The sequence below is a fragment of the Rhinopithecus bieti genome, unplaced genomic scaffold (assembly GCF_001698545.2).
Source record: "Rhinopithecus bieti isolate Rb0 unplaced genomic scaffold, ASM169854v2 scaffold_11964, whole genome shotgun sequence".
Taxonomy (NCBI): Eukaryota; Metazoa; Chordata; class Mammalia; order Primates; family Cercopithecidae; genus Rhinopithecus; species Rhinopithecus bieti.
The window spans coordinates 1413229-1438279 of NW_016807677.1; the positions used below are offsets into that span (position 1 = coordinate 1413229).

General features: G+C 51.1%; 1 protein-coding gene across 1 annotated transcript in view; it reads left to right on the plus strand.

Moving 5' to 3' along the window:
* The window catches only part of DSCAML1 (DS cell adhesion molecule like 1), a 368693-nt gene that overhangs the window by 342561 nt on the left and 1081 nt on the right, over positions 1-25051 (plus strand). Inside the window, exons 20-33 of the mRNA XM_017883085.1 lie at positions 2253-2392; positions 8935-9088; positions 13406-13523; positions 13913-14076; positions 14352-14450; positions 15237-15425; positions 15901-16188; positions 17514-17669; positions 19808-19838; positions 20022-20140; positions 20775-20927; positions 21547-21741; positions 22542-22853; positions 24753-25050. Of these exons, the coding sequence (XP_017738574.1) occupies positions 2253-2392; positions 8935-9088; positions 13406-13523; positions 13913-14076; positions 14352-14450; positions 15237-15425; positions 15901-16188; positions 17514-17669; positions 19808-19838; positions 20022-20140; positions 20775-20927; positions 21547-21741; positions 22542-22853; positions 24753-25050 (2416 nt within the window). The remainder of the gene's footprint in view (positions 1-2252; positions 2393-8934; positions 9089-13405; positions 13524-13912; positions 14077-14351; positions 14451-15236; positions 15426-15900; positions 16189-17513; positions 17670-19807; positions 19839-20021; positions 20141-20774; positions 20928-21546; positions 21742-22541; positions 22854-24752; position 25051) is intronic.

A 25051-nucleotide genomic window follows, 5' to 3' on the forward strand; every position in this document is an offset into this window, starting at 1 on the left:
AAATGTGGGCACATATACACCATGGAATACTATGCAGCCTAAAAAAGGATGAAGTTTTGTGTCCCCTTTGTTAGGGACCATGGATGCAGCTGGAAACCATCATTCTTAGCAAACTTATCACAAGAACAAGAAACCGAACACCAACACTGTTCCTCACTCATAAGGTGGGGAACTGAAAATGACCAATCACTTTGGGACTCGGGAAAGGGGAACATCACACACCGGGGCCTAATCATGGGGGGGGTGGGAGGGATTGCATTGGGAAGTTATACCTGATATAAATGATGAAATTGATGGGTGCTGACGAGTTGATGGGTGCAGCACACCAACATGGCACAAAGTTATAATAATACATATGTAACAAACCTACATGTTATGCACATGTACCCTAGAACTTAAAGTATAATAAAAAAAAAAATTAAAACAAAAAAAGCATAAGGGTATAGAAAGGTTCAACATGAATGGAAAAAATAAGATATATCATGCAAACTGTCTAATAGAAAGCTGGAATATTAGTGTCAGACATACTATAAGGCAAAAAGAATTAGTAGAGATAAAGAGGAATACTTTGTTCTGATAAAAGACTCAATTTACTAGGCAAATAAAGCAATTCTAAATTTGAATGTACTGAATAATATAACCTCAAAATATATAAACGCAAAAACTGATGAATTACAAGGAGAAAGAGACAAATTCACAACCACAGTGGAAGATTTTGATACACCTCTTTCAATAATTGATATGAAAAAACGTGTGCAAGCATGGAGATTTGAACACTCCAATTAGTGTACTTACCCCAGTGGCCATCCATGGACTCCTTTACCCCACAGCTGCAGAGACATCCAGCAGAAGTGACACACAGGGCTGTGTAGCAGGGAGGACAGGTGGAGTCAAGGACAATTCCCAGGTTCTGGAATCAGGCCCCCAGAAGGATGATGATGCTGTATCTAGTTATTTTATTTAGCCCCAAGTGATTGACTGGAAAGAAAACATTGAGGTAGGTGCCATCAGCTGAGAGGTGAGAGACAGAATGCAAAAATAATAATTGTTACAATTTATTGAGTGTCTTATGCAATAGGCACTGTGCTAGCTGCTTTATTTTATTTTATTTTATTTTATTTTTGAGACAGAGTCTTGCTCTGTTGCCCAGGCTGGAGTGCAGTGGCGTGAACTCAGCTCACTGCAACCTCTACCTCCTGGGTTCAAGTGATTCTCCTGCCTCAGCCTCCCTAGTAGCTGGGATTACAAGCACACACCACCATGCCCGGCTAATTTTTGTATTTTTTGTAGAGACAAGGTTTCACCAGGCTGGTCTCGAACTCCTAACCTCAGGGGATCCGCCCGCCTTGGCCTCCCAAAGTGCTGGGATTTCAGGCATGAGCCACCACGCCTGCCCAGTACTTTAATTAGCACTAATTCTCACTACAACCTTTTAATACAGTTCTTATATCCATTGTATAAATGGGGACACTGAGGCTCAGATAGGTAAAATAAATTGAATAGGATGCTATCACTGTCCTCAAAAGATCATAAAAGCTTCTAGAAGGAAAACAAGTACACAACCATACAATGGAGAGAAGAGGATAGGGAGTGTGAGCTGAGAACAGGAAGCTTCCAGTCTCCCAGGCAGAGTCCTGGGGTCCCAGCTAGGCGAGACAGGCCCAGAGAGGAGGGCAAGGGGAGATCAGAGTCCGTAAGAGTTGGAGTCCACTTCAGATGGATTTCCTAGTCACTTCTAAGGTAGACTTTCTTCCAGAAAGGACGACCCAGCCAGCACTCCAAGGACAAGGCCCTGGGCTCATGCCAGAAAACAGGCTGTGGTTCCAGCTTCAAGAAACTCACAGGCCAAAAAGGAAAGTGACAGTTGCTGGGTGTTTTCCCCCTAAAAACACACTTACAGTTAGTAAGGGGGTGAGGGTCAGGGGTTAAGGTCAGAGGGATCAAGATGAATTCCTCATAGGTTCTGTTTCTCTTTTGCCTATCGTAAGTCCTTGGTTCTGGCCAAACAGTTCTGAAGCTGGCACTCCAAGGGCCTCCATTTCAGAGACTTTGTTACAATTCCAAAATGATCATTTTCTTCTCCTACCTGTTTACCATGCTGGACAGACCCTCCCCCTCTAAACCACAGCTCAAGGATGGCAGCTTCAAGAAGCTCTCCCAGATTGATCTGCCTCCCTCTTCCAACCCTGTCATTTTCCCCAAAGGCTGTGCTCCTGCTTTCTCTCAACTGACCAGGCCTTCTCCCTGCTCAGTTCCAGGTCCCCCTGCTGGCATCAAAGCTGTCCCTTCATCAGCTAGCAGTGTGGTTGTGTCTTGGCTCCCCCCTACCAAGCCCAACGGGGTGATCCGCAAGTACACCATCTTCTGTTCCAGCCCCGGGTCTGGGCAGCCGGTAAGTGAGTTCAGGGCCAGATGCTGAAGGGGATGGAAGGAAAGAAAAGGGACCCTGTAGATCAGCTGGCTTCCAGACCAAACTCTGAAGCTGCCTGTGTCTGAGCTTCTGCCTGGATTCATAGATAAGAATGGGGACTGGTCACCCAGAGTGGCCGAAGCCTTACTCAGTGTCCAGCTTGGGTCAGTCCTCTGTTCCAGAGGCCACAAGATGGTCACAAGCACTGGAGGCTCCTTTGAGTCAGGTGGGTCATGCCCAACCAGGCAGGGTGGAAGGGAGGTCAGCCTCAGCTCTCCTGCTCTGGCTCACAGAGGAAGCTCCCAGCAGGTCCCCAGACTGGTCTGTGGCCTCTGGGAATGAACCGTCTTTCAACACGGTTGGTCTGGGCGTGGAGGAGCTGTTGGAGCTCTGCCCTGCATGAGCGCCTCTGCATGGAGCAAGCTGAGGGAGAAGGAAAGATGGGGGAAGGCTGAGAGAAGGCACAGGCATCTCTGGGCCAGGGCCTGGGCTCAGGTGAGAGGAGAGAATTGAGAGTCTGCAGTATCTGCCCTAACCCTCGGAGCAGAGGGGGCAGCCCCCAGGCCAGACATAGGGCAGGGGGCTAGCCCCGCCCTTCCACTGATGCTGGGAGGGTCCTCACAGAGAGGGAAGGGAGGATGGGGATGGATGCAGTGGGATATGCACCTATATCCCATCATATGCATTTTTCCCTCTGCCTCTTTCATCATCTCCAGCCAGTCAACCACAAAGTCCTGCTGAATGACTACTATAGAGCATGCCTGTTCTAGGTACGGGAGCAGGAGCAGATACCTGCCTTCAAGGGGCTTCCAGTCTAGTGGAGGTGGGTGGCAGAGGGGAGCACACTAGAGGGGCAGGAGTACTCTCAGGAAGATGTGCCCAGGGCTGGAAGCAAGGAGCAGAAGCCTGCTCCTCCCTCCATCAACAACTGGGTATCAGCCTGAGATCTGCAGATGAGCTTCTGGCCGCCAGGAAAGCTGCCCTGAAATTGCTCAGTAATTGTGTCATCATCTCCTCCTATACTCTCTGCTTTCCTGTGGTCTTTCTGAATTACCCTGTGAGTGGTAGGTGGTCCAGCTCCCCGCCAGTGAGGCCAGAGTTCTATTACCAGAGGGGAAGCCCACTGACTGTGGCCCCTCCTCTCCATCCTCACGGCCACTATCTCACATGCAGCAAAGTGCATACACGTCATCACTGTACACCTCCGCGAATTTTCACAACCCACCCAAGCAGCAGCGCCCAGAGCACGGAACAGGACATTACAACACCCTGAATCCCCATGCCCTCCTCCAGCCCCCACTTGGCCCTCCTCCTGGGTAACCATCATCCTGACCTCAATAGCATAGATTAGTGCTGCTTCTTTTTGTACTTTGTATAAATGGAGTCATACCATTTGTCCAGGTTTTTATCCAACATTATTTTGAATTCCTGAATTTCATTTGCAATGTTGTGTGTGGTTATAGCTCATTCATTCTTCTGTCTAGTTTTTGTGTGCATACCTTACAATTATTAATCCATTGTGCTAGCCATTAGTATCCATTGTTGGAAGGCTTTGGGGCAGTTTTCAGTTTGGAACTCTTCAAATGGCGCTGCTGTGAACATTCCTGTATGTGTCTCTGGCTGCTCATGGGCCTGGGTCTCTGTCAGGTGTGCACCTAGGAGAGGCAGCGCTAGGTCACAGGGTCTGCAGGTGTTCCCTGAGAACAGCCTGCCATTGTTGGGTGCTCATGCCAGTCACACCCCCACTCACAGGGGATAAGAGTTCCAGGGACCCCACATTGGTGCAGACACTTGGTGTTTTTCGGGCAATGCTTTCAGCCCTGTGTTCTGCTCTGTTTTCCCGTCTCCCCTCGACTCTGCCACACACACACACACACACAAGGTTCTCAGGACACTGAGCTGTTCACAATTCTGGACAACACTGTGCCTCTTCACACCTCCACACCTTTGCCCCTGTGGTTCCTCCTGTGGGCAACCATGCCATGGGTTCCTCCTGTGGCATGCTTCTCACCCCCGTCAGACACTGAACACATTTGAAGGCAGTCACTGTTCATATATCTGTCTTCCACCCTGGTCTCTGAGGCCCCCATGAGGACAGGGGCAGCATCTTTTCATCTTTGGGCCCCAGAGGCTGAGCACTGTACCTGGAACATCCTGGTCATGGAATACATGTTCTATGAACAATGAATCAGTAGCAGCCTGGCAATTCTATAGCCTCAGATACTGGGCAAGCTTCCTTTCCTTAATTGGTGGGAGAGGGTAGTCATTCTCTAGCTTGGACTTTTGCAGTCATTTCCTCCTCTGATAATGAAGTCTTTCCAAGGGCTTTGTGTCCAGGAGCCACGCCTCCTCGCTAACTCAGGCTTCAGGGTTCCTCTCCTGGGCTCCAGAACAGAGCTCCTGGTTCCCTCCCCTCCTCCTGCTGCTGGAGACATTGGGACCCTCCCTCCATCTTCTTCATGTCTTGCGATTTCCCATCAGACAGTATCACACAAGTCCTGCTGATGTGATGAGAGCTTCAGTTCAGCCCTGTAGGGGAACTGGGGGCAAAGGCTAGGGAAAAACTGAACTTAGTGAGGGACCTGGGGACCTGGGGACCTAACCACTGTGTGTGACATGATCACTTTGCACAAATATATTCCAAATTCCAAACAAAGTCACAAACTCATTTATGAAAGACAGCTCTGGGAGAGGGTGCTAGGGATGAGGGCACACACGTGTATCAATGACAGTGCAAAACCGTGGCATGAGCCTGGAGTTATAGGCAGATACCTGAGACTGTGTGTGCTCACACATGCTTGCAGGAGCAGATGAACCAGTACCTGTGGCATCCTCAGAAAAGACTGTGTATGGCCTTGACTCTAGGGGAGTTACCCCTGGGGACAGCCACAGCTGCATTGAATCCTGGTAGACATTTTACTAATAATATAATACATTTTTCACTGATTATAAAAATAATGCAATTATAGAAAATCTGTAAAACATATAAAAGAATAAAGAGGAAAGTAAAAATTACTTCTACTCTTACTTCCTACAGATAAACACTGCTGATGTTTTGGTATATAGTCTTCCAGTCTTTGATCTGTACATATAGTACAGGTTTTGAGGTGCTTCATTAAACCAAATTAAAATAATATCATACATAATGTAATGAAATCTGCTTTTTTCATGGAATACCTGTTGATGCTTTCCTACACCATCAGATACTCTTCTAAAACATTGTTTCGTGTGTGTGTGACGGAGCCCTGCTCTGTCGCCCAGGCTGGAGTGCAGTGGCACCATCTCAGCTCGCTGTAACCTCCACCTCCTGGGTTCAAGTGATTCTCCTGCCTCAGCCTCTCAGGCAGCTGAGATTACAGGCACACACCATCACGCCTGGCTAATATTTGTATTTTTGTAGAGGCAGGGTTTCACCATGTTGGCCAGGCTGGTCTTGAACTCCTGACCTCAGTGATCCACCCGCCTTGGCCTCCCAAAGTGCTGGGATTACAGGCATGAGCCACCACACCTGACCTAAAACATGATCTTGAATGGCTGTTTACAGAATCTATTTAACCAGTCTCCCATTATTCTATATTTAATGTGTCCTTCAAATTTTCACCATTATAAATTATGCTTCAATGAGCATCCTTCACAGAAGTCTTTAAGCACATATTTTCATATTTTCTTAGGGTACATTTCCATAGGAATTCCTGGGTCACGAAGAGTGTAAATATTCTTAAAGTTCTGCATACAGATTTACAAATTGCCCTTCAGAGCATTTGCACCCATGTATGTTTCCACCAGCAGGGGGAGTGGCCAGCAGCATTGTCCTTTGCACCTATGCTGATCCCACATTTGTTTTCTGTTTTGTTCTGCTTTATTTTTGTTAGATGGATTTTTTATAAATGTGCCTTATTTTAAAGTACCTTTCTTTGGTTACTAGTTAGGTTTTATATGTTTATTGGCTATATTTTTCTTCTTTGGGTAATTGTCAATTTACATCCTTTGTCCAGATTTCTATTTGGGTTTCTCATGTTTTTCTTATTGATTTATAAGTGTTCTTTACATATTAAGGATAATAGCCATTTTCTGTCATATAAGTTGCAAGTTTCTGCCAATTCATTGCTTGCCTCTTGATTCTGGTTTTTGGTTTTTGGTTTTGTTTGTTTGTTTTTTTGTTTGTTTTTGAGACAGAGCTTCGCTCTTATTGCCCAGGCTGGAGTGCAATGGCATGATCTCAGCTCACTGCAGCTTCCACCTCCCAGGTTCAAGCAATTCTCCTGCCTCAGCCTCCCAAGTAGCTGGGATTATAGGCATGCATCACCACCCCTGGCTAATTTTGTATTTACTATAGTAGAGAGGGGATTTCACCAAGTTAGTCAGGCTGGTCTCAAACTCCTGATCTCAGGTGATCTGCCTGCCTCGGCCTCCCACAGTGCTGGGATTACAGGTGTGAGCCAGTACGCCTGGCCTTTAGTTCTGTTTTTGATGTACCATAGTTTTTCTTTTTACAGAAGCTGAATTTATCAATCATTTCCATTTATGATTTTGCCTTGATTTTATGATTAGAAAATGGATAAATATTTACCTATAGTTTCTTCTTTCATAGCTTGCCTTTTTTCAGAAATCTTTGATCCACTGGAACTTTATTTGGGGATATGGCTATGTGCTTTTGAACATGATTTTAGGAGACTCATGTAGTATCCAGGTTAAAAGGAAAGCACCCAGAATCTGGGTTGGATGCTAATACCTACAAAGAGAAACCAAAATTTCTTTCCCTGTCTGTGTAGGCACAAGTATATACTCAGTTATACACTGATGCACACAAGCATATACACTCAGCTGTTCACCACACATGCACATGTACATAGAAACACATACGTTCCTGTACTGTCACCAAAAATGAGCCCAGAGAAGAACATGTCTTAGTTTACAAAGGACGTGTATACCCCTCCCTCCTTGTGCCTCAGTCACACACAGGTTGGGCAGAGCTGTATTGCTTCCCTAGTTTACGAAAGAGAAAACTGAATGTCCAGAAACCATAGACAACCTTACGGGCCATATGCCCAGGGGAAGGGCAGGCAGGTGTTGAAGCCACTACGCCACCTCACACTTCAAGCACATATCAACTACAGATACGTACACCAGTCCCAGAGTGCTGTGGCCTGAAAGGGCTTCCCAGTCACCAGGGCTCAAGGGTGGCTCTGCACCTGCCCCTCCCCCCAAACCTCCTGGATTCAAGGCCAGACCCCCACGAGGGAGGCAGGAGGAGTATGCCAGGGAGCTCCATGTGTGTGTTGCAGAGATGCCTGTGCTTTTCCCCTAACATTTCCCTGCAGATGGCCTGGGGCCAAAAAGGATGCCTCCCCCTGTTATAAGTTATTGGGCCTCTCAGCCCCCCTATGGGGCATTAAGAATGTCCCTCTGTGCCCATACATGCCTGGAGGTCTGTTCCTCAGCACGTGTGTGCATGCGTCTACATGTGTGTGCGCCTGTGAGCGTGTGTGTGCAAGATCCCATGACTGCAGAGATAACTAATTATTAGCTCCCTCTGGCCTCGGGCCCCATCTGTTCTGGGGCTGCTCCCCCTCCCTGGACTTCCGTTCTGATTTCAAAGGGGCCGTGGGGCTGTCCTCCTCTCCTTTCCCCGCGGCTGACCAAAAAATAAAATAAAATGAAAGTCAGCACCATCCCGCCCGTGCCAGGGAAGAGGCTGACAGGAGGTCTGCAAACTAGCGCTTATCAAAAGCTCCTTCTCAAATTCATTTCAATATCTGAGCCTCTGGTTTCCAAGGCAACATAATCTTTTCATCAAAGCAACTGGTAAAACCACTGGGATCCGATATTGTTTTGTTGGCAACTTGTCAAAACTATCATTTTGTTTAAAAAAATTTATAGATTTGTATAACCTACAAATATATATATGGTGATCTATACCACTTTATATATATATATAATACCAATTAATAATCATTAATAAAGTTAATAAAGTGCTGCCCAGTAAAGCTTTCATAGTTCCCTCTCCCGCCCCCTCCTCCCTGGACGGGCGGGCATGCTGCCTGCAAAATGCAGGAGTGGTAATTAGACAGCAGGGCTAGGAGGTGACTGGGAGCCAGGGCAGGCTGCAGGAGCCTGTCTCCAACCTTCATCAGGCCGAGGCAGTCATTTGGTTTCTTCCTGAAGACTCTTTCCTCAGGGCTTTCCTGGCACTCCCTGTCCCTTCTCCTGGCTACCCCATCCCTCACCTAAATCATTCACATCCCCTGTCCTGAGCCACAGTTGCCAGAGCCTGGATCAGTTAAAGAGGTAAACTGAGGCTGACCCAGCAACACCACGAGGCAGGCCCATCAGCTCCCAAGGGCCAAGCCCAGGGCACACTCTGTCCGCTGCATCTCCCAAAGTTGGAAAGGGCAAATAGGACAGAATCCTGCCTGCCACCTGACCCCACCATCCTCTCCTCTGAGCCTCAGGCACTGAGGAAGATTTGGAGGCTGGAGGGCCCCAGTTCTGCTTCTTAGAGCTTCTTTGCCTCTGCCCCGCAGGCTCCCAGCGAGTACGAGACGAGTCCAGAGCAGCTCTTCTACCGTATCGCCCACCTAAACCGCGGTCAGCAGTATCTGCTATGGGTGGCCGCCGTCACCTCTGCCGGCCGGGGCAACAGCAGCGAGAAGGTGACCATCGAGCCTGCTGGCAAGGGTGAGAAGCCTGAGGCTGGGGCAGAGGGGCAAACACTTCCAAAAGCTCCCTCCCAGAATTCTGGTTCTCCCCACACAGGGGCTCTGCCTGCTCCTCTCTGTCTGCGACCCGACTGTGAGGAACTGGCCACTCGCCTGCCTCCTGGATACACCAAGACTGGGCCTCTGCTGCCCCCTGACTCCAGCAAAGCCTCACAACAGGCTGCAGCCAGCTCTTGCCTGGGGCGGGTGGACAGGGCGCACTCAGTTCCCGACTCCAAACCCTACTCCCAACTTGAAAAAAGGGGAGTCGCCTCTACCCCCAATTGAAAACCGGGCCTTTGTCCCAGTGCTCAGCTCCTCCAGAGATGGCTACAGCGGGGTGTGCTGCTCCCACAGAGCAGTCAAGGCTCAAAGGAGAGCCCCCATGCTGAACTGGACACCCAGCAGGAGTGGTTCCAGCGGTGGCAGATTGCTACGATCCACAGACCTTTACAGATCTCATGCTGTGAAGGAGGCTCTGGGCTAGAATCAGACCCTCTTAGGGAGTGTCCCACTGAATCTCTGACTGGGACATGAGTGTGCCATGGGGGATGTACCCCCACTTTTCAGAGGAATGACACTTCCTCATCCCCAGGGCAAGCTGCAGCAGCCGCACAGGTAGAGCTGCAAGGCTGAGCGCCTGTCCCGTCCCTGGGGCGTAGGAACTGGCCACAACTAGCCTAGGACCACAGGTCTTCTACTTGCTGCTGGGCCTCCCTGGGCCCCTCCTCACTCCCCCACTCTCTTACCCACCGCAGCCCAGACGAGAGGAAGTGGTGCCTGTGCAGCCTGGCCATCCTACCGGGGCAACTCAAGCTTCTCTTGACCCAAACACAAGAGCCCCAGCCCCTACCCTGCCGCGGGCTTAGCCAGCCAGCATCTGATCGAGGGCCTATGGTGGGCCAGGGGCTTCCACCTGTCCTGCCAGCAGGGCTTGTTGACCCATTCCACAGCTGAGCAACCTGAGGCAGGAGTGGCATGGGCTGAAAGACAGCCAGGAAGGAGTGAGCTAGCTCTCCCAGCTCCAAGTCAGGGCTCTTTCCACACAGCCTCAGGGCCTCCTACCACCCCCTTACCCCTCCCACCAACCTCTTCTTCAGAAAGGGAAGGGGCCTAGAGCCTATCACCTTTCCAGAACAGCTGGCACTGGCCCAGAGGCAGGAGTGTGAGGGCTGGACATCTTTGCAGAAGGCTGGCCCCTTCTCCTGGGGGCATTAAACAAACATGGTCCTAGAGAGCTGTGGACTTCCTAGAACACATTTACACAGCGTCACCTCACAGCTGCACACCTCACAGGGCAGCTGTGCACACACATGAACACACGCATATGCACACACACTTATACACAGACCTGCACTCACACACTTATGCACATACACATACTAATGTGCATACACGTACACACTACACACTAATACATGCGACATACATGCACACACATGAGCACACACGTAACACACAATACAACACTAATACATGCACACACAATGCAACACACGTATACATGCGCACACACTATACCACCAATAACATGCACCACAGTTGCAATTAACACACGCCACACAGTAATACCTAATACATGCACACATATGCACAGCACATATACACAGGCGCGCACTATACACACTTAATACATGCACACCAGTACACACACTACACACTACACACACTAATACCGTGCACATGCATATACACACGTGCACACACAGTAGTACCACTCTAATAGACATGCACACGCATATACACACTGCCCCACACACACTATACACACATGCATGCCACACAACATGTACATGCATACACGCACACACACTAATACACACTAATATAATGCACACACATGCACACATACACGCACACACACACAACTATATACTCGTACATGCACACAACATATGCACATCATAGTAACACATGCTCATCACTATACAACACTAATACTGCGCACACATGCACACGCAATACACACACATACACACTAATACAACGACTAATACATGCCACACATGCACACGTATAACGCGCACACACAGTATACACTAATAGACATGCACACACTAATGCACACGCCAATAGTACAGACAGTGAAATACATACCATAACACACTAATACATGGTACAGCATGGCACAATACTCATACACCATATGTATTCATGTGCACATTCACATATGCACATACACACTAACACATGCACACTCAAACACATGCATATGCACACACATGCAGATGCACAAACACGCACACACATACACACACATATGCACACACACCCTGAGACACACAGAGATTCAGGGAGCCAACCCCAGCCTGTGGCAAAACCAGGTCTAGAAGCTGATCTCTGGACAAACTCGGAGAACCTCCACAAAGCCCCCAGGCTTCTCACTGCCCGCCCCTGGAGGCCGTCTTCATGTGGACCCCTCTGCTGGGCCTGTCTGGGGCCCCTACTGCTCCAAGCAGACCCCAGAACTCCCCTTCTCTCAGAGCTCCTTGGCAACTGGCATGACCAGCACAGGAGCCCAGCCCCCACGCCCTGCACCTAAACCTCTCAGCTGCTTCCTCACTCTCACTCTCCCTCCACCCAAGAAGGGCCCCAGCTTCATGGGCCTGCTCTACTCTCTGAGGCACTTGGGCACTTGGTTCCTTTAAATCTGGGCCTGGCGATCTCTCAGGCACTAGATGCATTTACCCACCCACCACACTCTGGGCACCTGTGGCCCCGCACCTTCTGTGATGCTGCTGACCCAGTCCTCCGCAGCCACCCTCGGGGCACTCCCGTCCTCTCCTCTCTGCCTGTGCATACCGATCCTAGAGTTGGTCACTTCCCTGTCAGTCTGCATCCCCTCCTGTGGCCTCATCACGCCTGCTGACTCCCAGATCAGCGTCTTTGGTCCAGGCATCTCTCTGGTGCTCCAGAACACGCACCCGCCTGAGGTCTAGCTACAGCTGTGGCTGCACTGTGGACTCAGTATGAGGTGAAGCCATCTGGGCCTTCCTACCAAGCCTGCCCCTCCTCCAGTGTGCCCTGTTCCCATGAGGGTGCCATCACTCACCTCGGTGGCCCAGCCAGAATCCTGGGAGCCATCCTCCCCTCCCCACTCTCTTCCCCCAAAGCAGCCAGACCCCAAGTTTTGTCAGCTCTTGCTCTGAGCCCCTCATCTCCCCACTGCCACACATCACCTCCAGCCTGCATTCTGGCCACCATCATGTCATGGTCTGTGTCCTCTGGGACCCCCTTCCACCAAACTATCCTCTGCAAGCAGCCAGGATGCATCTGAAATCGGCTGAGGACACCACTCCTTCTTTTTTTGTTGTTGAGACAGTCTTGCTCTGCCACCCAGCCTGGAGTGCAGTGGCATGATCTCGGCTCACTACAACCTCCGCCTCCCAGGTTCAAGCGATTCTCTCGCCTCAGCCTCCCGAGTAGCTGGGATTACAGGCACCTGCCATCGTGCCTGGCTAATTTTTGTATTTTTAGTAGACAGACAGGGTTTCACCATGTTTGCCAGGCTGGTCTTGAACTTCTGACCTCAACCTCAGGTGATCTGCCTGTCACAGCCTCCCAAAGTGCTGGGATTACAGGCGTGAGCCACTATGCCTGGCCGACACTTCTTATAACCCTCTGGTGGTGGCTGTCTAAGAGGAAGTCCAACCTCCTGGCCCTGCCAACAAAGCCCCCTAGATTCTACTCCTGCCCGTCCCCCTGGACTTAAGCTTTGGTTACCCCAGAGTATTTGCAAATCCTCACACCTGCCATGAGCTTCAGGTCTCCATGTCTCTGTTCAGTGCTGTTCCCTTTTCCTGACATACGTTTCCTTCCCTGCATATAAAGTCTTTCTTAGCCTTCACGTGAGAGCTTCCAATTCCAGATGCTCTTCCCGGCCATCACCTCCACCGCCCACTTATCAGGCAGCATTCGAATTCCCCCTGCCTCGCACCCCTGGGCTTCTTCGTGCCTGCACCTACCATAGCATTTTGCCCCTGTTATAATTTTTCCTTAAGTACCTGTCTCCCTCTTTGATGGTGATCAACGTGAGGACAGGGAATAAATCATACTCATTTTTTCAATCCTCAGAGCCTCATGCCATCCTGACCATAACTGGTATTTCATCAATGTTTCTTGAGTCAACGTCTCCCAGCCAATATTCCCTGACACCCACCCCTTACCAAAAGCCCAAGGTGGAAGTCAGATCGGGGAGGGAGGATTTGAACTGTAAATCCAGGTAGCCCTGAGGAAGGAGGCAAGGATATTGTGCAGGGGTAGAAGTGGCGTGGCCCTCATCCTCTCCTCCCTGTAGCTCCAGCAAAAATAATCTCCTTTGGGGGCACCGTGACGACCCCTTGGATGAAAGATGTTCGGCTGCCTTGCAATTCAGTGGGAGATCCAGCCCCTGCCGTGAAGTGGACCAAGGACAGGTGTGTGTCGGGACCGTGGAGGGATGGGGTGGCCCCAAAGAGGGATATAGTAGAAGAGGTGTGAGGAGGAGAGTCTGGGGCCCTCCTCCCTGGTGACCCAGTTGCCTCCAGGCCCTGTGGAGGCCCTGCAGGGTGTACTGCTACTGCTCTCTCAAGCAGGCCTGGCCTCCTGGCTCCCCTCTTGGGAGCCAAGGACCTCCCTTCCCCGGATGGTTAAAGAGGCCGGGTTACCTCATACCCCCAGGGAGTGCTAAGCAAAGCCCCAAGAACCCAGTGTCTCCTGGCAAGCCTCCTTCCACTCCCAGCATTCTTTGCCACACACCGGGGGGAGGGCCTCAGGACAAAGGGTTCTTGACATGACCCACCCGCCCCATCCTCGCCCCCGGCAGTGAAGACTCAGCCATTCCGGTGTCCATGGACGGGCACCGGCTCATCCACACCAATGGCACACTGCTGCTACGTGCAGTGAAGGCTGAGGACTCCGGCTACTACACCTGCACGGCCACCAACACCGGTGGCTTTGACACCATCATCGTCAACCTTCTGGTGCAAGGTGAGGCTCTGTGAGGCAGGTGGCCCCTGGTGCGGACAGGGATGGAGAAAGGGTAGGAATTCCATTACGTGAGAATGTCATCGAATGGAAGAAGATAAATCAAGGGAGAGATAGACCTTTGGGGGAACAGAGGTGCACGTGGAAGGGGAGGCAGGAGAGCTGGGGAGTGGGAGTGAAGGTGTGGGAGAGCCAGCACCTTCCTGTCATGGGGGGAGCCCCCCACCGCATCACAGGGTCCACCCTTGTGCTAAGGGGTGGTGGCCTTCCCCTCACAGTTCCCCCGGACCAGCCACGCCTCACTGTCTCCAAAACCTCAGCTTCATCCATCACCCTGACCTGGATTCCAGGTGACAATGGGGGCAGCTCCATCCGAGGTGAGGAGTGGTCTGGATGAGGGGGGAAGACAGGGGAAGGAATTCTGGGCCTGGGGCAGGGAAGGGGCTTCACCCACTTCTGCCGTTTGTCTCCAAATGGCAGAAATGATCTGGGGGCCAAGTGACCCACAAGGAAGTCATTTAAGTGCCAAGGGAACTGCAATGGCCCAGGCATCTGGGATTTAGTACGCCTGCCCCTCCAATGCCACCTGTGAGCTGTGTGACCCTGGAGTAGCCCATTTCCCTTTCTGTCTGGGTTTCCCAATCTGTCAAAGCAGACAAATGGACTAGATCAGTGCTTTCCAAGCGTGAGTGTGCATCTGCGTCACCAAGCAGCCTTGTAACAATGCAGCTCTGACTCAGCGCCCTGGACTGGGGCTGAGGACCTGCCTTTCTAACAGGCTCCAGGTGCTGCTGAGCCTGCTGCTCAGGGGGCCATGCGTGAAGTAGAGAGGCAGGACCCTTTGTGAGCCTCACAACTCTGGTTTTCTCCACTCCCAACCTGGGCCACTAACCCCTAACACTACAGCCAAAGTGACAGCGTCAAACCTGCCAAAGGGCTGGACCCAAGGCCCTTACAGTGTTTTGTTGATTGATTGGTTTAATACAGAGAGTTGACTGGGGCTGGTCCTTCCAATTTTGCTTCTAAGGAGTATATGCCCATTCCAATGACCAAAGGCCTGACTCTGCCCCCTCCCTGGAGCCCAGCCCCCCTGTTGGGGTACCTGAGGCTGGGCTTCTGTTGCCCTGCCCTGCCTCCACCTGAATCAGGCCTACCCTCCACAGGCTTCGTGCTACAGTACTCGGTGGACAACAGCGAGGAGTGGAAGGACGTGTTCATCAGCTCCAGCGAGCGCTCCTTCAAGCTGGATAGCCTCAAGTGTGGCACATGGTACAAGGTGAAGTTGGCAGCCAAGAACAGTGTGGGCTCTGGGCGCATCAGCGAGATCATCGAGGCCAAGACCCACGGGCGGGGTGAGGCCCAGGCCACCAGGGCAGGGAAGGAGTGACGGGCCCAGGGAGGGTGGGGTAGAGGGGCTGGGTATGGGGCGGAAGGTGGCTGGGTGGGGAAGGAGGGGTCCAGGGATGCAGGGAGCCTGAAGGGAGGAGTCTCAGCCCCCTTCCCTTCACCACAGCATCCCAATAGATCCCATTAGGAAAAACTAGTTCCACTTCCCCACCGGGTGGCCGAAGGTGGCACTCCTTTGCCTCTTCCCGGCTCCCTTCCTCCTCTGCTGAGGACTCTCTCCAGGCCCTGCCCTTTTCTTCCCTTTCCTCCCTCCCCTCCTCTTCCTCCTCTGCCCCCTGGGGCTTCCCCACCCAATCTGTGCCAAACATGTATTCTGGAGCCACTGCCACCCCAGCTGCCCCAGGGAAATCCTTTCCAGCTCAGCCCAGTCCTGCCTCCCCCCGAGTCTCTCTAACCTCTCTCTCTCCTCCGGCCTGCCAGAGCCCTCCTTCAGCAAAGACCAACACCTCTTCACCCACATCAACTCCACACATGCTCGGCTTAACCTGCAGGGCTGGAACAACGGGGGCTGCCCTATCACAGCCATTGTTCTGGAGTATCGGCCCAAGGGGACCTGGGCCTGGCAGGGCCTCCGGGCCAACAGCTCCGGGGAGGTGTTTCTGACGGAACTGCGAGAGGCCACATGGTACGAGCTGCGCATGAGGGCTTGCAACAGCGCTGGCTGCGGCAACGAAACGGCCCAGTTCGCCACCCTGGACTACGATGGCAGTGAGTCGCCAGGGTGGGAGGAATGGCACAGAGGCTGGAGCAGGGTGGTGCGAAGGAAGTGGGCAGAGTGGCAGATACATAAAGAGACAGACCAATAGAAAAACAGGCAGGAATGCAGGTGGGGGAAATGCTGGCCCACAGGCGAAAGGGTTGACAAAGGGAACATCAGGTTGGTTGCAGCCAGGTAAGTGGGCAATGCACCAATGGCCACTACAGATGGACACATAGGTCAGTAATACCAAAGATGGAGTCTTTGAAGCTGCAGTCCTCAATTACTGTGCATTGTTTCAGGGAGGTGACGGGGGAGGTAGAGGTGTGGTTGAGGTCCTGGCCTCTAAGAACTTTCTGCTGATATGGAACATTAGCCAGGAGGGAACAGCCTATGATGCAGTCGCAAATACCAAAACCTGGTGGCTTAACCCTGTACTGATTTGTTTCTTGCTCTCTTGGAGTCCTGTGAAGGTTGAGTGGCCACCATGTTTTTGAACATGGAGCCTCCGGAATCCACAGAAAAGGCATACTACCAGTTCCTAAGTGCTTTGGCCAGCAGGTGGCCTCTGCCACATAGGGATACATATATACATACACATACACACACATACACACACACATCCATTGAAGGAACATGGAAGGCTGAATTCATAGAAGCCCATTGTCACAAGTCTACCTATGTGTTAAGGAAACAGAACAAAAGCAGTATCAGAAGGGGATGAAGTCAAGCAAGGAAGGCTTCATGAAGGAGGTGATTCTTAAGCAAAGCTCTGAAACAGGCAAGGATCAGGGCTTGGCAGAGGGTTATGTCGGCAGGAGAACTTGTCATGTTTCCCTGCAGAAGACTCAGGTTAACAGATATGGCCCCAGGAGGGGTGAGCAGGGGGAGAATGTAGGGTTTGTCGTGGTTTTTGTCCCCATCTGGGAAAGAGAACCCAGGGTTCACTGCCCTGACTTCTTCCTACCATGCTTCACTCTTTGTTCTCCCCATCGCAGCTGGATATGAGAATTTAAGCCCATCAATCCACTCTCAAGGAATGAGCACTGAACTCCAACAGGCGAGAGACTAACTCCAGGAGACTTCAGGCTAATTCTACAACAGTACCAGGAAGTCATTAATATAATGCAATATAAAAACGACACAACTGTTCATGGCTGTCCTGATAGGACCAGAATTTGGGGAGCAGAGGGGAAGGCCAGGGCTCTGTGCCAGGAGGTGGAGGTCAGAGCCCAAGGTCAGCAAGAGAGGTCAGAGGTCTGCCTCACCCAAGAGATGCTCTGCACAGCACCTGGCTCATAAGGAACATCTAATTCTATTCTTTCCCCTCATTCAGGCACCATTCCACCCATCAAGTCTGCTCAAGGTGAAGGGGATGATGTGAAGAAGCTGTTCACCATCGGCTGCCCCGTTATCCTGGCCACACTGGGGGTGGCACTGCTCTTCATTGTACGCAAGAAGAGGAAGGAGAAGCGGCTGAAGCGACTCCGAGGTGGGGGAGCTTCCTATGGGCCTTCCAGGAGGGGGTGTTGGCTGTCAGCCACATTGTCCCCACTTCACTGGCTCACAGCACCATCTGGATGATACAGAGTGCCTGTGTCCTCTTGAAGGAGGAGTGGTCACTCCAACTTTCTGAAACCTCCTTAGTTCAGAAGGTTTCGTTCACCACTTCCTCCTCTATGCCCCCAAGACTTTGTGCCTGCCCCAATCAGGGCTAATATTTAGAGGTACACACTGGTTAAAGCCATGTTGGTTGTTAAATATTTAAACATTTCCATGTTGGTTGGTAAACAGATGTTGCTCCTTTCCACACTGGATGCTCCATCCCCTCTCACGGGATCCCTGCAACTTTCCTAGGACCCATCCACTAAAGAATAGACCTGCAGGTAGCCTCTAGTACAATGCTCAGTTCTAACTGGGCAGTTTCTGCACCATGTCAAGTGTTAAATATCTTGAATATTATCCCCTTTTTCCATTACCTGATGCCACAGTCTACTGTGAATGGGTCTGATTTACCTCAATTTTCCCATGGCCTAATACAGTGTCTGGCACCTACTAGTTGCTTCATAAATATGCTTTCACTTATTTGGAAAACTTTTATTGAGTCTGCTTCATCACAGATATTGCAAGACTATAGAGATCAATAAAGAACAGCAAAGCCATACTCTTACAGAGTTTATCATCTAATGTGAGAAGCCAGGAGACAATAGTAGCACAGAAGAGGAATGATTAATGCTCCCTATTGTGTTCAGGAATTGGGTAAATGGATGAACAGATGGTTCAATGGATGGTTGATGATTGGATGGATGGATGGATGGATGGATGGATGGATGGATGGATGGATGACTGGGTGGATAATCAAATGACTAGATGGGTATTTACATGGTTGGATGGTTGAATGGATCGCTGAAAAAATGGTTGAATGGAAGGATGTATAGATGGAAGGATGGTTGGATAGCTGAATAGTTGGCTGAGTGTAAGGATGGTTGAATAAAAGGTTGAATTAATAGATGGGTGGATAGATTGTTGAATGGCTAGATAATGATTATATGAATAGTTGAACAGATGGGTAGATGATTGAACAGATGCTTGGATGGACGGATGACTATTCTGATAGATCGATGGATGACAAGGTGGATGGATGGCTGGATGGAAAAACAATTGGAATTGTGGGATGATTGGGTGAATGGTTAAAGGAGTGGCTGGATGGAAGATTTAATATATAAGAATGATTGAATGGATGTTGAATGCATGGGTGGATGGTTGAATGGATTACTGGTTGAATCAATGGGTAGATGGATGGACAGAGAGATAGATGGTTGAATAGGTGGCTGATGAATTAATGGTTGGTTGGATGGATGAATGGATAATTGGATGGCAGATGGTTAGATGGATGGATGAATGAATGAATGGATGGATGGATGGATCAATGGATGGGTGGATAGCTAGATAACTGGATGGTTGGATGCATGCATACAACTATTGGGATTTATTCTGACAGCTCATTCTCAGGTATCAGGGGTCTAATAAATTAAGTAGGCCCTTTAATTCTCTTTTCCAAATTCCTAACCTGAGAGTCCTGATCCTATTCAAGGCTCCTCTGAGACAAAGTAGGGGCCCCAAAATCCATCCATGGACTTTTTGGGGACAGAGTCCTCAGAGGAGGAAGTGAAGCCTCTTGGTTGGTATGCAAGTTTAATCATCTGGGGCTTCCCATTGACCACGTCTACCACATCCTCCACTCTCTCCTCTCCCCAAGATATAACTGAGGATAAACTTTCCACCGATATCCATTTCCAGCCTGTTATGGTGTCATGTTTAAGTAGAGTCAATTCATGAAGCAGATGGGGCACTTGCTATGCCCCCCTGTGCTTTGGGAAGGATCTCTCAATTAGATAAAATCTGAAGAAAGGAAAACAGACTTGAGCCAAATCCTGAATTGGGAGCAGTGAAACTGCATCAAGTTTTAGGCTGTTTTGTAGGTCCTTACATTTCTCCTTCTGCTTCTTAGGAGACCAGCCCTGGCCCCATTTTAAGGAATTCTCCACCTTGTTTCCCATGCCTCTCCCATTGTCATCCTGTTCAAACTTCATTCTCACCCAGCCCTCCTCTCCCTCTACTGTTTTGCAGATGCAAAGAGTTTGGCAGAAATGTTGATAAGGTGGGTATCACCAAGCTGCTTCCTTTCTCCTCCCTTCTCCCCTCTCCCCTGAGGAGGACTCAGGAGCCTCGCTCTGAACTCCCAGAATAGGAGACAGGCTTCTAAGATCCCACTGTCCTGCAAAGCCCCCTCCCCCAACCCCTTATGGCTGCTGAGCCACCCACCTGGTCTTTCTCCCCACAGCAAGAACAATAGAAGCTTTGACACCCCTGTGAAAGGGCCACCCCAGGGCCCACGGCTACACATTGACATCCCCAGGGTCCAGCTGCTCATTGAGGACAAAGAAGGCATCAAGCAGCTGGGTGAGTGACAGGTGTCACAAGCTCCCTGTCATGCTGGATGTGCTTCCCCAGGCTACAATCCATGGAAGTCAAACACCCACCCTCATGGCAGTGCCCAGGGTTCTGGCAGTAGCCCCATCAACCACTCAACAACCTTAGAACTCATTGTGGCTTCTCTCAAGGGCTAAGTTTCCTCCTCTGTCCAACGGAGGGAATTGCTGGCCTTTCTGTGACTCAACATTGGATAAAGCCTGGGTGTGGTGGATCATGCCTGTTATCCCAGCACTTTGGGAGCCCAAGGAGGAAGGATCACTTGAGGCCAGAAGTTCGAGACCAGCCTGGGCAACATAGTGAGATCCCATTTCTACCACAAAAAAAAAAAATAGCCAGGCATGGTGACACATCCTGTAGTCTCAACTACTCGGGAGGTTGAAGTAGAAGGATAGCTTGAGTCCAGGAAATTGAGGTGGCTGCAGTGAGCAATGATCACAATTAAGCCTGGGCAACAGAGTGAGACCCTGTCTCAAAAAAACAAACAAACAAATCCACAAACAAAAAACACATTGGATAAAGACAAAGAGAAATTCAGTCACATCCAACAGAGCTTTAAAAAACAATTGTCAAGGACTCATGGTAATTGTCCTTCTTTCCCCAGGAGATGACAAGGCCACCATCCCTGTGACAGATGCTGAGTTCAGCCAAGCTGTCAACCCACAGAGTTTCTGTACTGGCGTCTCCTTGCACCACCCAGCCCTCATCCAGAGCACAGGACCCCTCATTGACATGTCTGACATCCGGCCAGGAACCAGTATGCATTATCCCCAGGGAGACAGCCGTCTTCCCACCCAGGGTGCCTTGGGCATAGCGTGACACAGAGATGGTGTTTTTTTTAAAAGGGAGGAAGCAGCATAATGGAATAGAATGAAAAAATGGAAAGCACTGGAATTAGCACCTGCAGACCTCGATTGCAGATTTACTAACTGTGACCTTGGGTCTACCACTAACTTTATTTCTCTGGGCCTGTTTCCTTACGTAGAAATTTTGAGAGTATTGGGTATTCGAGTTCTCCAAGAGTCTTTCTATCTCTAGCACGGTGTATCTGGACATAGGAGAGAACACATCAAGGACTGTAGGGAATGAATGGACAGTCAGGAGGCAGCAGGAAAGGATATCACATTCTCCCCCAGGTGGAAGGAAAAGATGGGGTGGGTGGGGAGAATGCCCTCCACTGCCCTCACGCCTTGACTTGATTGCTCTTCTCCTCTGGGGACAGCGATGTGGTTAGGAAAGACAGCATTCCCAAGGGAGCTTCTGTGGCTGTGTCTGCCTCTTCCCTTGCTCCCCCTTGCCCTTTCTGGTAAGTGCCAGGTGCCCAAGCCTGGGTGCCTTCGGTTGGAGGATGCAATTTCTTGCTTCTGTCTGTGCAGATCCAGTATCCAGGAAGAATGTGAAGTCAGCCCACAGCACCCGGAACCGGTACTCAAGCCAGTGGACCCTGACCAAGTGCCAGGCCTCCACACCCGCTCGCACCCTCACCTCTGACTGGCGCACTGTGGGCTCCCAGCATGGTGTCACCGTCACTGAGAGTGACAGCTACAGCGCCAGCCTGTCCCAGGACACAGGTGTGCCTAAGGCCCTGCTGGCATCCTGAACACCTCCCCTCAGTTCCCCATCATTCACCCTCACTTTCTATTCTTCCAGCTTCTACCCACCAGCTCATGGGGCCAAGGCACAAGTCAGTTTCATGTCTAGCTGGTCAATGACCCACTGTGTGGCTGGGACAAAAACACTTGACCTCACTGACCTCTACTTGGTCAGGGAGTTAATTTTGCTTTCCCAAAAACTGTCAGAGAAACTGGTACACATGATGTTCGCTGGCAAAAGGGCTGAATGTTCCAGGGGATGGTTGCTTATTTTCTTTTTTTTTGAGGCGGAGTCTCGCTCTGTCGCCCAGGCTGGAGTGCAGTGGCCAGATCTCAGCTCACTGCAAGCTCCGCCTCCCGGATTTACGCCATTCTCCTGCCTCAGCCTCCCGAGTAGCTGGGACTACAGGCGCCCGCCACCTCGCCCAGCTAGTTTTTTTGTATTTTTTAGTAGAGACGGGGTTTCACCGTGTTAGCCAGGATGGTCTCGATCTCCTGACCTTGTGATCTGCCCGTCTCGGCCTCCCAAAGTGCTGGGATTACAGGCTTGAGCCACCGCGCCTGGCCGCTTATATTCAAGAATGAAAGATGTTCTGCCCTTCATGAGTCAAAGTTCCTACTTCTGCCACCACTGCCACCTTCATAGGATCTTCTCAGCCTGGTATGCTCCATGACCAGACTTCCAGACGGCTGCTGAGGTTACGGGCAGGGGAAGTGCTCAGTCAGTCTCACTTATACCCTTCTCCCCATAACCCACTCCTTTCCTCTTAACTCCCCAGACAAAGGAAGGAACAGCATGGTGTCCACTGAGAGTGCCTCTTCCACCTACGAGGAGCTGGCCCGGGCCTATGAACATGCCAAGCTGGAGGAGCAGCTGCAGCACGCCAAGTTTGAGATCACCGAGTGCTTCATCTCTGACAGTTCCTCTGACCAGATGACCACAGGCACCAACGAGAACGCCGACAGCATGACGTCCATGAGCACACCCTCAGAGCCTGGCATCTGCCGCTTTACCGCCTCACCACCCAAGCCCCAGGATGCGGACCGGGGCAAAAACGTGGCTGTGCCCATCCCTCACCGGGCCAACAAGAGTGAGTGCTCAGACCACCTCCCAGGCAGTGCCCCCTGCCCCCTGGCCCCAGCCCCATGAGCCCTGGCTAGATCTAGTCCTACCAGTACCAGGATCCTGCCAGCCCAGCTTGGCTCCTTGGCAGTGCAGGGTGGTACCAACAGCAAGGACTTAGGAGCAAGGAAGGTCAGGGTCCACATCCTGGCTCGACCTCTTCCTGTGTCTGTGGCCTTGGGTAAGCCATTTAACCTCTGTGGCCTTAAGTTTCTCATTTGTAAAATGCCAATGATAGTATCTACATTGCATTATTGTGATGGGTATTAGAAATGATATACATCCGCAGCATGTTGTAAGGCCTCATTCATTCAGTAGTGAGCATCCCCTTTATCTGAAGCTGTGCCAGGATGGAAACAGATCCCTTCAGGGTCAGCTGCCCAAGGGTCTCTGGTCTCGATGCTGTTTGAATTTAATCCAGACCCAAACGATCAATCCTGGCAGCTCCGCCCACCATGGTCATATCTCTTGGTAGGCAGTGACCTGGCCTGGCTGGGAACTACCTGACCGCAGGGGCCTGACCAGAGCCTATGCCCTTAGAGGCTGGCAGGGCAGGGCTAGGATGACCAGGGGGAGTCTATCAGCAGATGCTGGGGTCACAGCATGCAAGGCCCAGACTATCAAACAATGCAGTCTGGTCTGCTTAGCACTAGCCATGCTAACTGAGGCAGGGGGCGGGGCTCTCTGGGTCATGGAAAGAAGAGCCTGGAGCAATGGAAAGACTTTGGAGACTGTGGCCCTGAATGACACCCCCACCCCTTTTGGCTGTGCAAATTTAAGCAAATGATTTAATCTCTCTGAACCACAGTTTCCTCACTTGTAAAGTGCAGGCAGGTATTAACCAATCCTGGGGGCTGTCGTGAGGATTCAATAAGAAAATCTAAGGAAAGTGCCTGGCCCAGCTCCCCTGGAGGAAGAGGCCCATTTGCAAGCAGGGTAACCATGGAGCACGGGGGGTCAGGCAACAGAGGTCTTAGAAGCATGTCACATGGAGGCAGTTTAAGAAATTACTAGGTTGGGTGCGGCGGCTCACGCCTATAACCCTAGCACTTTGGGAGGCCAAGGCAGGCTGATCACCTGAGGTCAGGAGTTCTAGACCAGCCTGGCCAACATGGCAAAACCCCATCTCTACTAAAAGATACAGAAATTAGCTGGGCATGGTGGCACATGCCTGTAATCCTAGCTACTCAGGAAGCGGAGGTTGCAGTCAGCTGAGATCGTGCCGATGCACTCCAGCCTGGACGACAGAGCGACACTCTGTCTCAAAAAAAAAAAAAAATTAGGAACTTTCCACCTGGAGAAGAGGCGACCAAGTGGGAGGAGAGAGGACATGTAGCTGACTTCAGACATCTGGAAGGCTGCCATGGGAAAGAGGGGGACGCCTTACTCTGTGAGACCTCAGAGGACAGAACCAGGCTCCATGGTGGGGAGGTGACAGGGAAGGATATTCCTTTCCTCCTCAGGGTAAAGAAAAGCTTTCCACCAGCCAGAGCCATTAGGACATCCTTGTCCTTAGCAGTAGTGAGCTCTCCACTACCAGAAGCTGACCAGCCTCTAGTGACCATTGAACAACAAGCATCCATGTATTGGGCAGCTGTTATCTGCACCAGCCACTGTAGCAAAGCACTTTACCTACCTCATCTCATTCGCCCCTCACAATAATCCTGTGGGGAAGTAAGATCATCCCCATTTCACAGATAAGGAAACGAAGGCTCAGAAAGGCCAAGTACCCCACCTTTCCACTACTCTTTATTGCCCCCCAGTGGAGGGGCCCCTATGCCAGATCAGAGAGAAGACTGGGGGCAGGCGATAGGGTGAGGGCTGAATGAGCCTCTGCCTCTAACATCCTCTGCCTCTGTGATTCCAGGTGACTACTGCAACCTGCCCCTGTATGCCAAGTCAGAGGCCTTCTTTCGAAAGGCAGATGGACGTGAGCCCTGCCCCGTGGTCCCACCCCGTGAGGCCTCCATCCGGAACCTGGCTCGAACCTACCACACCCAGGCTCGCCACCTGACCCTGGACCCTGCCAGCAAGCCCTTGGGCCTCCCCCACCCAGGGGCCCCCGCTGCCGCCTCCACAGCCACCTTACCTCAGAGGACTCTGGCCATGCCAGCACCCCCAGCCGGCACAGCCCCCCCAGCCCCCGGCCCCACCCCGGCTGAGCCC